The following is a 15027-nucleotide window of genomic DNA, read 5'->3' as shown; positions in this document are numbered from 1 at the left end:
GCCACCAGTATGTTTTCCTAACGCCTCTAACCCTCTCTGTTCCTTGAACTACTTATTGACAAAGACTCTAGTGGCTGAAATCGAAGTCGACCTCTATGGTATGTCCCGTCACTTGTGCACATTAACTTGGGAGAATAGAAAATTGATCGGGTATTACTTCCTACGCAGAGATCCTAGGGATCCACCGAGGCGCGAGTGCCGATGAGATTCGCAAGGCCTACCGGAAGGTAAATCGAGCGTCGCTTCTACAGTACAAGGTTGAAGACTGAAAGAAGATCTTAAATAGGCCGCTCTTGCCCACCATCCCGACAAAGTTCCCGAAGACGAGCGCCCCGCAGCTGAAGCCAAGTTCATCAGTGTTCAGAAGGCCTACGAGATTCTCTCCGATGATGATAAACGCCACCTCTACGATACACATGGCATGTCTGCCTTCAACGGTTCCGGTGAGCCTGGCATGGGCGGTGGCATGGGAGGCATGCCTCCAGGCTTCGAAGAGATGTTCGCCGAGATGTTCAGCGGAGGCATGGGCGGTATGCCTGGGATGGGCGGCATGGGTGGTATGGGTGGCATGCCCGGAGGCGGCCGACCCCGGAGAAGCCCAGATGAAGAGCAAGAGTATGAGGTCAGTTTGGAGGAACTATACAAGGGCAAGACTGTCAAATTTGCCAGCACCAAGAACGTGATTTGCAGCCTGTGCAAGGGTAAGGGTGGAAAGGAGAAGGCCACGGCCAAGAAGTGCTCCACTTGTGACGGTCACGGCCTTCAGGAGGTGATTACCCAGATGGGACAGTTCCTTACCAAGCAGACGCGCCCTTGCTCCGTGTGTAACGGCCAGGGTTCGTTCTTCAGCCCCAAGGACAAGTGCAAGAAGTGCAAGGGAAAGCGGACAATCGAGGAGAAGAAGATGCTGGAGATCTACATTGCTCCTGGTTCTCGGTAAGTCATGTTGAATTGCTGAGATTAGCAACATGGTTCTAACAATCTGTCTAGCGAGGGTGAGAAGATTGTCCTGGAAGGCGAGGCGGACCAAATTCCAGACCGTGAAAACGGCGACATCGTGTTCAAGCTGGTCCAGGAGGAGCACGAAGTCTTCGACCGAGCTGGCTCTGATCTGCGAGCAGCTATCGACATCACTCTGGCCGAGGCCTTGACTGGGTTCTCGCGTGTTGTGTTGAAGCATCTCGATGGGCGTGGTATTGAGATCACTCACCCGGCCGGCAAGGTTCTGTCCACCGGGCAAGTGCTCAAGGTCCCCGGTGAGGGTATGCCAATCAAGCGCAGCGACTCTCGGGGGTGATCTCTACTTGGCTGTGAACGTCAAGTTCCCTGATGAGTTGTGGAATCCCACTCCTGAGGTGTTGGAGAAGCTGAAGGAGCTGCTTCCCAAGCCCGACCCGGCCATCGAAGCCACTACCGTTGACGAGGTCGAGTACGACCCCAACGGCAACATGGACGATTTCGGTGCTCGAGACGCCCAGGGCGGTTCGGCCTGGGTTGACGACGATGATGACGAGGAGCCAGCGCAGTGCGCGGCCCAGTAAATTAGTGAAAGGATATTAGGATTCATGCTTTGCTGGCATAGAAGGGCGTCTGGGGTTTTTGCATTTCCCTTGTGGCTTTTTGACATTATTTATGAGATTTCTCCCTTCTACGGTCATGATAGTACAGGAGACCGAATGCGCTAGAATTGAACATCTTCAGTCTTTATGAGCCTATGTATTTGTCTCCCGTACTACATAATGTAAATATTGTGTTGTCATTAGAGCTTGACTGTGCTAATAAAGTGACAATGTAATGATAATGTATTGAAGCTGGCGACTATGAAACGGTCATGTGACCTGATCCCGGTTATTAAGCCACCAGTCAGAGCCGATGGCTGGTCGATGCGGTTGACGTTATTCTCATCGACACATAATATTTCCTCTGCATCAAAACTGACCGTGTGCAAGAGGTCCCCCCTATGCTGCATGCTGGGAAGATCAGGATTGCTGCGCGTCGGGCGCTATAGCCATGGCAACGTGGTGACCAGATGCACCCACCAGCCTCGTCCACTGAGAGCCTCTCATCGATACTTCTATAACAATACATGGAAACGGCCAAACCTCTGCCAGAAGCAGAATGATACCCAGCCAAGGGCGAGCCAACAGTTACGAACCTTGTTCATTGAATCCATTCCCCCTATCCTCTACCCGCCGGCCATCTTCGTCGGACTTCTTCTCGGTCTGTGGACATGGAAATGCTTCTGGATCATCGTGATGCAAAACAAGCTCTTGTATCTGTCATGGCTGCCACCTTTCTCGCGATCCGATAAGATTGCCGAGTACGAGACTGAATGCAAGCCCGTGCAATGGCAAGAAAAGCAAATCCGAAGCCTGGATGGAACCAAATTGGCCGTCTGTGAGGGATACATCCCAGTCAACGACAACCGCAAATCAATCAACACTACAAAGAAAACAAAATCAGTAGTAATATGCTACTTCCAAGGCAATGGCGGCTCAACTCCACTTCGGTTACCCCTTCTTTCACAAGTCTTGAGGACTATCTCGACAATGTCAAATGCGACATCCTCATCCCACAACACCAAATTCACTATTGTCGCCCTATCATACCGTGGCTACTGGACATCTTCCGGCCGCGCCACACAGTCGGGAATCGAACTCGATGCCCAAGCATTCCTGAACTGGGTATCCGAAACGTATTCATCTCCAGAAACCGATCTACAAATTGTTCTCTGGGGACACAGTCTCGGCTCGTCCATCGCAAGCTCTGCCCTATCTACTTATCTCTCGTGGCGGGAAGCCAAACAATCCACACAAGATGCAAGCCTCGCTCCAGTTGCGGGGTTGATCATGGAAGCGCCAACGTCGAATATCAAAGATATGCTTATCAGCTTGTACCCTCAGAGATGGCTTCCCTATCGGTATTTATGGCCATTTTCATGGAATACCTGGTGCAATGCAACGAACTTGAAGCGACTGGCCGAGTGGCGAGATCAAAATTCGCAAAGAGCTGGCTCGATCCCGCCAATTTTTATTTTGTCTGCCGAGAATGACGAAATAGTCCCACCATATTTAGCCGGCCAATTGGAGAAAAGAGGTCAAGACCTGGGGCTTGATATCTCTAGGAAAGAAGTTACTGGAGCGATGCATACGGAAGGGCCATTGAAAGTAGATGGCCGAGAAGCATTGGTCAGGTTCATTCTTGACAAGACCTCGGAGCAATAATGGCAATGATTTGAGCTTCTTTCATGAATAGTTTGAATCAGAAAGTAATATTATCAAGGAGAACTAAACAAACAAAAATTACTGTACCGCGCTAGAAACTAACACATGAAAACAAGCCGGGCAAGATCAAGCACAACGTAAAGAAAAAGTCTGACTCCAAGGGCCGAGGAGACCAAGACGAGGGAATAGGTGAAGCCGTAAGCACCGAGCCGCAGAGAAAACCATAAGACAGAGAAAGGAAAAGGAGAGATCGCAAATAACACCATACCAACCCATAAGAAACATCACAAAGTAAGGAAAGATTAAACAAACGCGTCCGCCGCTTGAGAAAGCCCCGGCTCCATCCGCAGTAAAGCGGACAAGACAGAAATTCCCCTCGAGATGCACGACCAGCAGACGTGGCCAGCAACGGCAGCGGATGTGATAAGCATCAACAGAAGAAAGGGAGAGCATAAACAAGATTGACATGATGTAACTCATACTTTGCACACAGAAAGGGAATAAGGCAAGATTCAAAATCGGCGAGAGGGGGATCGGTCATCAGTTTGCATGCGGAAGAAACACCAGCCCGATAGAATCTGAGAAAGCTCAATCGTGAAAAGAGATCGTCAACATGAGCCATACAGAGTCCAGTCATGGGATCGTCAGGAAGCCAAGCGATTGCGTAACCACAGCTCGTGTGCCCAAAGCGCCAGAATCAACAAGTCGAGAGAAGAAAGTATAGGAATTGAGGGATGCAGCAAGCGTCAGATGTTCAGGACAGGAGGCGAAACGCTCATGTCGGCTTCTTTTGTATGGGAAATTTGAACACATATCATCAGTAGGTCTCATAATCGTCGGTCCATTCAGTGTCGCTACCAGCGACGCGGATCATCTGGCCGGGATGGGGCCCATCAGGACTGACGCTGCGGATGCCCTTGGACTTCTTCCCAGTCAAATCCACAGCATCTTCGGGAGCAAACCGCTTGCCATGTGCTGCCCGCAGCTTAGAATAGTAGACATCGCTAGCATCTGCCTCGGATCCGGAAGCATCATCGAAGGTCTCCCAGTTTTCAGACCCGGAAGTAGCAGTCATGACTGTGGATGAGTTGGAGGTCTGGCGAAGGGCAGGTGGGGGAGGGGCTTGTGACAGGTAGGGGTTGACGCGCGGGAATCCTTGCAGCGAGGAGTTCAGAGACGATTGAGACGACTGTGAGGAGTGGGAGAAACCAGTAGACCGGTGGTTTGACATGACAGAAGCGCTCATGAAAGACCGCTGGCGGTCGTCGTAGACATCCTCAGGGCTCACAGGCCGGACAAAAGCGGTTGACATCGCACTGTTGCAGCGTGGGGGCTCCATAGTGTGGCTGCCACGCTCCTTGGACTCAACGGTCAAGGCGCGCATTCTGGGTGGAGGCCCACGAGGAGGTGGCATCTTACCATTGACTGTGCTGGACGAGTACGAGCCAGGTCCAGTGCGTCGTTCGGGAGAGTTGCTCCCATAGGGCACGTTACTCAAGGGAGCTCGGGCAGGAAGCTTGGAAGGTGATCTGGCTCCAGCGCGACTAGCTCCAGAGTAACCGATAGTGTTGTGCTTCACAGGCCCATTGCTCGTCGGGGTCTTGGTGGAGGATCGAGGTGGAGGGGGTCCACGCATGGAGCTCCCAGGGCGGGAAATGGGATCTCGTTTGGTGGCACTGGAAAGGGACTTGGTGATAGACGGAGGTGCAGAAGGGGTCTTGGAGCGAGGGGGCGGCTTGGTGACTGCAGGAGTCAAGCTATCGAGATAACGGTCACCGTGAACCAAGAAGGGTCGACCAAACTCATCCTCCCAATGCTCGAGCTCTTTGCGCAATTCGGCTTCAACCTTGGGCAGCTCCTTCGCAATCCGCTTACGCATCTTCTCCTCACGGAGGAGCTTGCCAGGATCACGCTTCTCACCCTTGTTTCCGCGGCCCATGAGCCGAGAGGCATCTTGGCTGGAAGCAGACAGAGCGTGGCGGTCAGCCAAAAGGCCGCGATGCTTCTCAATCAGTTCAAGGGTCGGGGCGCGCTGGTCCTTGAGTGTTTCCAGGCGGGATATCTCGGCCTCGTGAGCCTCGAGCAAAGCATCACTGCAGACATCGGAAAAGGCAGGAGTGAAATCGAGCATCTCCTCCTCCGAGAAGTACAGGCTGTCCCAGAGCTCCTGCAGACGGCAGCGGGCATCTTCGACAAACAAGTGCATATTCTGTCTCTTCAATTCATTGAGACGAGCCAGCTCCTCCTCAAATTCGTTGATAGTGCGGAGACCACAGCCACGGTTGGCAGAAAGGAAAGCTTTGCGGTCGGATTCTTCAACCCCGAATCGTTCCCAGAGGCTCTCGACGCTTGTGCGGAGCTCCTTGATCTTGCGCTCGCGCCCCTTCTTCTCTTCCACCAGCTTATCGCGCTTGGTCATAAGGCTAGCCAGATCGGCTTCGTGAAGTCCAAGCTGCTCCGGTGATTCACGGTAGTATTTGACAATGTTGGAATCGGTTTGCACTTGAGGGGTACCAAGTTCAGCCCACATCTTGATGATCTCCTCGGATGTTGTCTGGACAAACGAAATGCGGCGGTGGTATTCTTCGTAGACCCGTGAGAATTCGGAGTCCAGGGAGGTCACATAGGCGGGCGAGAGATCGAAACTGGGAGGAATTACAGAGCCCGGTGCGGTGGGTGGCAATTCAATTTGAAGGAATGAAGCCTCTAGGTGAGATGAATAGGACTCGAGAGCGTCGACCAGTTCTGTTGAAAATTAGCATCATTGATAGATATTCATGAGCGCATGTGACTCGACTCACTCTTAACCTGTTCAAAGCGCTCACGGTGCAGCTTGGTCATCGCCTCGTTCTTCTCGCGCAGAAATGCGATGCACCGGTTGAGCGGGAAGGTGATGTGCAGGTCATCACGATTGAGCTCGTACCGGCCATTGGCCCGCTCATCACCTAGAGATGCCTCCATTTGTTGAATAGTTGTGATGAGGCGCTGCGCTTCTTGTGTCATCTTATCTTTTTCTCTGTGGGGCATATAATGTCAGCCCTAGTTGCGACAGTCATGGTTTGTTTACAACAGGCGCAAACTCACTCGTCAACCAGCTTGAGATGGTTGTTTAGTGTTTCTGACAGAGCATTGAACAGCTATTATCGCGATTAGTATTCAGACAAACAGACAATGTCAAGCTGACAACTAGCCTACCTCTGCTTCGCGAGAGTCGCGCTCATGGGTGGGGACTCCAATCTGGTCGAAGATCCCATGTAGCTGCTGGACAATATTATTGACCTGGCTGGTCAGGTAGCTCGTGTCGACAGCCATGACTGGTAGTGACCGAGCTCGGCGACAGCAAGTTTGGAAGTGTCAATCAAGGAATGTGAATCACTCCAACGACAAGGTTGTCGACACTGCGACAGCGACGCCGAAGGGATCAAAACAGGTAGTCCAAAGCGCGGAATTCCGACACACGCTGCCAAATAAAGAAATGAACGAAGGTGGGTGGTGAGACTCGTCAGTTGAGAGACATGGAGAATCGAGTGGGAAGACCTTGGGTGAGGTGTTTATGAGGGGGAGGAGGAGAAAGGCAGGGCTGGATCGCAAACAGGATCAATCTCCCGCGCCCTGATTGTTTGGGGCCGATCGTCTCCAGGGGCAACGGATGACTCAGCGATATTACCGCCCCAGTTCTGCCCACATCAGCCCCACCGCTTCTCTCCACGCTTCAATCACTGCGTCGTCAAGCTGTCAATGTCCCTTCAAAAATAACCTTATCGCCGCTTCAACAATCCTGCTCCAAATTACCCATTATTCAACCACTCTCTCCAACTTCTTCTTTTTCTGAAATCAGACAACCGGCATCAAATATGCAGGCTGCACAGCAGTCCTGGGGTTAGCTTCCACCACCTCAAGAAACTTGACTGGCATAGCTTGTAGACTAACCACCAAGAAAATCTCAGAGCTCGAGAACGCCATCAGTGTATTCGATCCGCAACGCGATGCTCTTTACCAATACGATGAAGCTACACAAAAGTCCCTCAACGCTGAACGGCCCTGGGCCTCGGACCCGTACTACTTCAAATCGGTCCGCATCTCCGCAACAGCACTATTGAAAATGGTGATGCACGCCCGGTCAGGCGGCTCCCTAGAAGTCATGGGCCTGATGCAAGGCTATATCCTGCCAAACACATTCGTCGTGACGGACGCATTCCGACTACCCGTCGAAGGAACCGAGACTCGCGTGAACGCTCAGGACGAGGCGAACGAGTACATGGTGTCGTATCTGCAGTCGTGCCGGGATGCGGGGCGGATGGAAAACGCCGTGGGCTGGTACCACAGTCACCCCGGGTACGGGTGCTGGCTGTCCGGCATCGACGTCGCCACACAGCAGACACAACAGATGACCGGCCCGTTTGTGGCCGTTGTGATCGACCCAGAACGCACGATCTCCGCCGGCCGCGTTGAAATCGGCGCATTCCGCACTTTCCCCTTGGACTTTACCCCGCCGAAGGAAGGTCATGAAGACGATGAGTATCAGACTATTCCTCTCGGCAAGGCAGAGGACTTTGGTGCACACGCAAATCAATATTATTCCCTCGAGACGACACATTACAAGAGCACACTCGACACAGAAATCTTATCTCTTCTCTGGAACAAATACTGGGTCGCGACGCTGAGCCAGAGTCCACTCTTCACATCCCGGGACTACGGCAGCAGGCAGATGATGGATCTCAGCCAGAAGGTGCGAAAAGCGGCGCGAGGTATCGAAAATAGCGGGCCGCGGGGCGGGTCGGCTACAGCGAAAGACCAGCAGCTGGACAAGGTTGTACGTGGGGGACAGCGCATTGTATCGGAGGAGGTCAAAGGACTCCTGGCCTCTGAGGTGAAGATGAAACTTTTCCAGGATATCGGGGACCAGTCCACCCCAGCAGCCTAGAGTTCATCTGCTAGAGAATATCCGGCAAGGAGACTTTCTTTGCATAGATGTTACGACTGTTACGCTATTTTCTCTGCATTTATTGAACTAGAGTCGGGGCCTGCGGCGCTTGGCAGAATAAGCTTCCGATCATCTTGGCATGGACGGAGGATTAGTTACTCCTGATACAGTAGTTGGATGCATGTACGGAGTAGATTTGTCATGGCTGCATTGCACGGTCATCTTGATAAGGAATATGATGTATCAGTACGGAGTACTACCAAGTGGATCCTCTATCCAACTACTGTATGTACAGAATTTGTAATGATCCACAGTCCGAATCTAGTTATATAAGAGATAATCCCAGTATCAGTTGAAAATGGACAAATCAATTTTCTATTCACCAAAATCACGGATCAAAAAGGGTATAGACCGGATGGTTATTGAAAAAATAGGTACAGCGAAAGCAAGAAAGCAAGACGAAACCAAGCATCCTGCTGCGATGATACAGTCAAAAGAAGAAATCTTATCCAACATGAACGCAGCCCCAGGTCGTAAGATATCATTAGAGAAAATGGCATGGAGACATTAACCCCGAAGAAGAACAGTCGCCTCGCTCCGGCGGTAACGGTAAGGGATATGTAGAAATCAGGTAACCACAAAAGAGAAGAGAAAAGTAAAGAGGCGGCGTCAACACAGCGACCAAAACTATACACGGAGGCCGATGTGTGCGACAGGGGTACATGTCGGTCAATCCGGCAGTGCACCAGACTGGAAGTGAGGAGGCAGATCCGTGCTGGTAAAGGAAAGGAAAGGGTTCCAGTCAGATCCCTAAAATTCTAAATCAAAAGAATAATGGGTAATGTATATATCCAAATGCAAGAAGCGAGGGTATCGGGAGTGCAGCGCGGGTTCATGCATGCAAGAGAAGACTGCCGCGACGGAGTCGGACGAGCAGTTGGAATGATTCGATAGAGTACCTTCGTCATTACCCCACTGGGTCGCGGGGCCCCATGCGACGGATTGAAGGTAAGGAGAGAAGGTGCATGATCCCGATGCTTAAGCAACACGGAACAGGCCCGGCGGAAGTGCCGAAGATCGATGGTGGTAAATAATGAGGCGCTCGTGCGCAGACTAGCATGTCTTGGGCACGGTCGCAACGGCCGATGTTCCCCAGAATGGGGCCATAACACGAATCCTGCTAGTGGCAGAATTATTGCAAGGCCACATTCCTGGTACTGGCGGCCACTATGCAGCCTCAAAATTTCATTGGCGCGATTCGAGCGGAAATCGTTGTGACGCTTGAGCGCCCACGATCCTCGGGTGGTGACGGCCCCCGCAGGTGCAGCGTTGACAGGGATGTCTCCGCCACACGCTTACAGGAAACCAGACTCAGAGAGCAATCTACGGGGTAAAATTCAAAACAGGTTAGTGTCAACTTCCACAAATTTTGAAGCGTGTTTTTTTTTTCTTTTTGTCCAAATCAGAAAAAAAAAAAGGAAAGAAAAGAAAAGAAAATGATCACATGAGGTCAAATTCGGGTATCGCCAAAAGAGCCAGACACCTTGCCCGAAAAAAAAAAGGAAAAGAAAAAAAATGGCAAGGCTAGAAGAGCATCACCGCAGAACAGCGACGGTGCTTGCGAAAAGCAGAGAATTTTTATCTCTGAGCGCTTGTTCAGCATACCTTGCAATCTTTTCGTCTTCTCGTTCTCTAGGCTCGATCTCGAGACTTCGGTCGTACATGTCGTGAACATCACCCGAGGCCTGCAGGTTGCTGAGAATGTAATCCTGGAGTTCCGGAACCGGTTGTAGAAGGTACGGAACATTCTGGTACTGCTGGATATCTCGGATAACCTCTGCGGTCTTGGCTCGCTTGTTGAAGTTAATTAATTCCGACGGCGTAAGCGAAGGAATACCATCCTCGATGAAAGTCAAATCCGTGAGGTAAACACCTAAACTGCGTAAGCTTTGTGACCCACAGGTACAGGGAGAGGGATGGGGCCAATCAAATAGATTGGAGCCCTTAGTGGTCACAAAATCATACCAAAGAATGGAATACAAGGAGGATTGGCAAGATGCAAGGTCTCACGGTATTCACCAAAGTTCTTGGTGCTCGCCATGAGCCGACGCATCTGCTCCAAAATCGCCGACGTGCGGCCACTAACCTGGCCCCAAGTCCGACCGAGACGGTGGATGGGGGCGGTTCCAAGGGCCGAAATGATGGAGGTAAGGGTAGAGTAGTTGTTGAGAGCGCGGCATTTCTGTTTTTCACGGATTAGCTAGTTCATTTCAGATAAACGAATGGGACGTCACGTACATCAGCGACATTAACGAAGTGCTTGATCACCACCACGCGCTTCTTGACATCACTCTGGGTGAGGATCATTTCCGCGACCCAGTTGGTCAGCTGGTTCGAGTGTAGAATCAGAGCCTTAACATTAGAAGCTGGCTCTGGCTCATCGGGGCCAACCTTCTTCTGCCAGGTCTTGTTCAGACACTCCGTAGGCCGAATCTTGGAGTAAAGGCGCGACTCAATGATGGTCAGCTGCCGAGCAAACTCCGTGGGATCGATATCGAGGAACTTCAGCTTCTTCATGTTCTTCGGGATAATGGGCGGCGGCGCAGCAGTGTTCTGCGTGGGTACCAGGCGCTTGACGGAGATGTCCTGGCCCCGAAGTCGCTGTTCAATAACAGCAAGTAGGGTGGGAACTCCAGGAGTCTTAGTGGTGGCAATAGAATCTTTAGTAAACGCATGTACTCGTCGCAATAGATCCATGTTCAGTTCGTCGTTGGGCTCCATCCAGAAGTGATCGAACCAACTCTTGAGGATATTGACCACACGGAAGCGAATTGGCTTCTGCTTCCGATCGATCCACATTTGCATGTCATCCGAGTTCAGCCCGGAGGGAGGTTGGATGTTGAAGCGCTGGACCAGCATTTCAAAAAGCTCAGAGGCAGTAGTGAAAGAGCGGTATGTGAGGAGGAAAGTGTTGTTAAAAGAAGCATCAAGCTTGTCGTGGCGCGTGAGATGTTCAACCAAGCCAGCCAGTGTACCGCACTTGAGGCTTGGCACGTCTGCCTTGGTATCATAGAACACCTCACCCTCATGATCCATATTCAGGAACCAAGGAGTCTCCTCTGGTTCCCGGACGGGTTCTCGGACAGGGGGTTCCCGAGTCACCGTGGTAGGAGGTGCCTGACCGAAGAATCGTTGAGCCTTGTCCATGTTGCGGCGCACCTTGTCGGTGCCAAGCGCGTAGGATGAAGGAATGCCAATAGACTCATTCGCGATCTTCGCTTGGGATTCACTGCGAGCATGAGCACCCTTGTTCAGCGACTCATCCTCCTCATCCAAGCGACTTTCGCTTCGCAGCCCAGTTGATTGGTCTTCGGGGATCTGCTCAAGAAGCAGGGACAATGAGAAGCCAATCTGGGAAACAAAATTCTCCAGCTGCTTCGCCACGCTCCGAACAGCAGTGATCCGATCGTCGAGAGAATCACCACGAAGCTCCGCCCACTCATCGGCCAGAGGGGCAGACACTGCCTGGCAGCTCAGGATGAAATCACCAATGCCATCATAAACGCGTTGCTTTTGCAAACTGAAATCAACCAGTTGAGGGTTCTGGAAGCTGGTTCCCAGAGGAACAAGATTGATCGACTCGATAGTCGAAATCCAAGACCGGAACTGCTCCAGGACTTTGATCGCGGCAGCCGAAATAGCATCCGCAATCTCGCCATGTTCAGCGGCGGTAACAATCTTTTGGTTAAGGGACAATCGTTCTTCCAAGCGACGAATGCTTCCCACAAATGACCTCCTTTGGACATCGATGTGGTCCAAAAGAGCCGCGTCAAGTGAAACTGAAGGCTCGGCACGCGAATCACCACCCTCGGGGACAAGAAACGACGTCGGGCCGGATGCATTCAGCGAGACACCATTGTTCTGCCAGCTGCCACCACACGAGCTGCCGCTGACGAAACCAGGGAGGATACGGTTAATGGTGTCTCCGCGCTGCTGTCGCGCGACGTCCACATAACCGTACACCCCTTGCATGACGCCATCTGCCTCCTGCAGGCATTTATTGACCGAGTCGGAACCCGGCCAATCAGCAGCGGCAATATGTGACGAAAGGACCAATTTGGAGAATTTAGACATCATATCCCGGAAGTAAGGGTAGAGAGCTTTGTTTGTGGAGATGATAGATGGATTTCCCGAGTGGTTGTCGGTCGTATCAGATCCAGCAGCCAGAAGCATGCGTAGGTGGTCGGATATGTCCTCGGCCATTCGCACGTATTCGGATCGGTCGCGAGAGAAGAGCGCTTGGCGGTAAGCCTCCACGGCATAGCGCATGTTATCAACAAGCAAGGGCCACGTCACTGGAGCTGTCAAGCCGTCATCCACAAAGTGTTGGGGTGTACCAGAGGAGATGGAAAGCCGAGGAAAGCTTTCAGCAATGGAGGTGTTGGCACTCGTCGTGGCGCCACTGCTGTAAGTTGCCTGGCTCTTCATCGATGGTTGTTGCTTCAGGTCTTTGGTGGCAGGTGGGTAGAGAGAATCCATCGATGTCGCAGGCGACACGCCGTCCATGAAAGACTGACGACGACGGGACATCGAGTCATGCGAAGCCAGCATCAAGGACTCTCCTTCCGCCTCCGATGCTGAACCATCGTAGTCATCCTCATCTCGCTCAAAACCCCGAGCCATCAACTCAGGAGGCGGGCGCGTCTGATCGGGAACGAAGAAATTCGTCCGGTCCCGGGGTCCGATTTCGTTCGTTGCTGGGTTCTCAAATGGTAGCTCCATAGTGGAATATCCTGTGAGTGTATTGAAATAGAACAGACGGCCATCGGGAGTCGCCTGGGGGATCCAAAACGCCGCCTCTTCCTGCTCCTTCGGTGCGGGAATGCCCTCAATGGGTAGAATAGGGTGCGAATCGCGCAGGTTGCCTCCGGAGTCCAGCTCCTCTTCCTCCTCGTGTCCATTGCCATAGTCATCCTCGAGCCCGGATTCTGGGCTCAGTTCCGTTTCTTCATGGATGTGCGCCATATGCTCGCCAAAATCGTCGGCCTCCGTGATGATCGTGCAGTAATTACTCGGGAACCAACCACGGGTGTTATCAATAACACCATCCCACCACCCAGTTTCCAGCTGGTTGAGGACCTGGATGATATCTCCGCGGCGAAAGCTCAAGCTCGTGTGGTCGTCGGCATCGTAGTCGTACATTGCCCGCACAAACAGTGCGGGCGGCTCGGGGCTGACAGCATATCCCGTGGCCATTTTCTGTTTGATAGGGGACGCACTCAGCCGATCTGAATGGTGAGAGATGCTGATTCCCCGGCCGCGATGTCGAGAGGCGGCGGTGGGGGTGGTGGCCAGTTCGTCGGTGTACTCAAAAGCGGTCGCAAAAGCACCGGCCTTGGAGGCTAGTACAGGTCCCGTCTCGACAGCCAAATCTGCCGCGCGGAACTCAAACATTAAGGAGCGTCACTCGCGGCTGCAGCGAGAGAGACACCCTTAAGGGAGAAAGTGACCGAGAGGCAGGGGGTTGGTGAAGAAGATGAGGAGGATGGAGAGAGAGGGGGGGGGGGGGTAAGGACCTTTGGACTCTCAGTAACCCCCGTGGCTCTGGCTCATGGCTTTTTGGGAATTTGACGGTTGAGGAGAGAGGGGCGGGTGGGTAATTTTTACCCACTTTTCCCGGAGGGTTGGTTTGGATCAGAGTCAGACAAGGGAACGAGGCAACGAAACCGCAACACCAGTGATCAGAGAGATGCCAAATAATCGAACATGGTCATATAGGGCGAGAGGGAAGAGAGTATTTGGGGGGGGCGGAGGGGAGGGGAGGATGTTCACTCTCCTTGGGGGAAAAGGACGAGGACAAGAAAGTCAGGGTGGAGGCGGGACGGATAAGGCGCCTCCTCCGTGGACGAGTCCGTTCTGGCGGCGTATGGCTGTGACGGACAATTCACACCGGGAAGTGGTCTGGTCGGGTCTGCCGCGGGCACATTTGACGGTTTCTTACGATATAAATTACCGTCCATGAGAGATCAGCAATATATTACTCCATAGATTACCACGGTGGTATTGAATCTGTACCGAACCCTCTCCACAGGTATGTATTCGAGTATGTACTCCGTACTCCGTATGCTAATTGCCAGAACTGTGCTCTAAGACAATTAGATATCTTATCGTTTTATCCCCCGAAGGTGACGATAACGACTTCTGATTTGTCTCTATTAGGAGAACATTGGAAGAACCATCCGATCAAGATAGAGAACAGGCACAAGGGATGCACATCTGCCGTAAGCCGTTTCCCTCCACCATCCGCATACTGTCGCTATCCAATGACCGTCTTACTACGGAGTAGTCCTCGTTACAGTAGATTCGTCCGACGGGTACCACCATAGGGACCAAGCAACAGCCATGCCATGTGTTACTACATACATACTGACATCTGTACGGAACAATACTGACATGCTCATATTCTTCCGGTAGTTGGTTAGCTACACGACTCCTGTGAATAATATCACTTGAATTCTCTGTTCTGACTGGACCTTTGCCAATCTGACTCCCCCTAGCTCCATAGCGGAGCTCTCCATTTTCCAGCCTCTAGATCTACTACCATGGCACGTTCGCGCTTGGATTCAGCCATTCAGGGGGGAGGTATGTACTTTGATCAACTACTGGCTCGGTCTTGTTGTTGGATAAACGTATGGCATGTTCAATCTGACATCCTTCGTGTGACGAACTTTCTCATCCCGTTGCTGTCACATCCCCGCGCTTTGGAGGGGCAGGGGGGAAGATGTCAGATTGAACATACGAATATCCTAGGACCAGTGATTTCATCAAGAAGATAAGCGAATACCTCCATGAAACCATATATATCAAATCAATGTTTAT

At 52.0% G+C, this 15027-nt stretch overlaps 5 protein-coding genes across 5 annotated transcripts; 3 read left to right on the top strand and 2 right to left on the bottom strand.

Moving 5' to 3' along the window:
• Positions 1 to 73: 73 nt before the first annotated feature.
• Positions 74 to 1541, top strand: N7458_012573 (putative DnaJ domain protein (Mas5); the record flags this gene model as incomplete). Its single annotated transcript, XM_056915954.1, is given in 5 exon segments — positions 74 to 98; positions 169 to 227; positions 287 to 936; positions 991 to 1262; positions 1282 to 1541. Coding segments are annotated over 5 exon segments (1266 nt in total), but the record flags the coding sequence as incomplete, so codon positions are not given.
• A 426-nt stretch (positions 1542 to 1967) lies between these two features.
• N7458_012572 (uncharacterized protein) lies at positions 1968 to 3224 on the top strand (the record flags this gene model as incomplete). The annotated part of the gene is made up of 1 exon (XM_056915953.1): positions 1968 to 3224. The coding sequence occupies one exon, from the start codon at positions 1968 to 1970 to the stop codon at positions 3222 to 3224; it is 1257 nt and encodes a 418-aa protein (XP_056760707.1).
• Positions 3225 to 4041: 817 nt separating this feature from the next.
• On the bottom strand, positions 4042 to 6536 carry N7458_012571 (putative microtubule associated protein (Ase1); the record flags this gene model as incomplete). The annotated part of the gene is made up of 4 exons (XM_056915952.1): positions 4042 to 5969; positions 6026 to 6240; positions 6309 to 6361; positions 6420 to 6536. 4 exons carry the CDS (start codon positions 6534 to 6536, stop codon positions 4042 to 4044), a joined length of 2313 nt encoding a protein of 770 aa, XP_056760706.1.
• Positions 6537 to 7078: 542 nt separating this feature from the next.
• N7458_012570 (Mov34/MPN/PAD-1 family protein) lies at positions 7079 to 8148 on the top strand (the record flags this gene model as incomplete). The annotated part of the gene is made up of 2 exons (XM_056915951.1): positions 7079 to 7103; positions 7172 to 8148. 2 exons carry the CDS (start codon positions 7079 to 7081, stop codon positions 8146 to 8148), a joined length of 1002 nt encoding a protein of 333 aa, XP_056760705.1.
• A 1595-nt stretch (positions 8149 to 9743) lies between these two features.
• N7458_012569 (putative cell division control protein Cdc25) lies at positions 9744 to 13602 on the bottom strand (the record flags this gene model as incomplete). The annotated part of the gene is made up of 3 exons (XM_056915950.1): positions 9744 to 10081; positions 10174 to 10390; positions 10447 to 13602. 3 exons carry the CDS (start codon positions 13600 to 13602, stop codon positions 9744 to 9746), a joined length of 3711 nt encoding a protein of 1236 aa, XP_056760704.1.
• Between the last annotated feature and the right edge of the window lie 1425 nt (positions 13603 to 15027).

This window comes from Penicillium daleae (assembly GCF_028827525.1).
Source record: "Penicillium daleae strain IBT 16125 chromosome Unknown utg000009l_segment0_segment0, whole genome shotgun sequence".
NCBI classification, from domain to species: Eukaryota; Fungi; Ascomycota; class Eurotiomycetes; order Eurotiales; family Aspergillaceae; genus Penicillium; species Penicillium daleae.
Note: the sequence above shows the minus strand (reverse complement) of the source record. Positions and strands in the feature narration are given on the sequence as shown.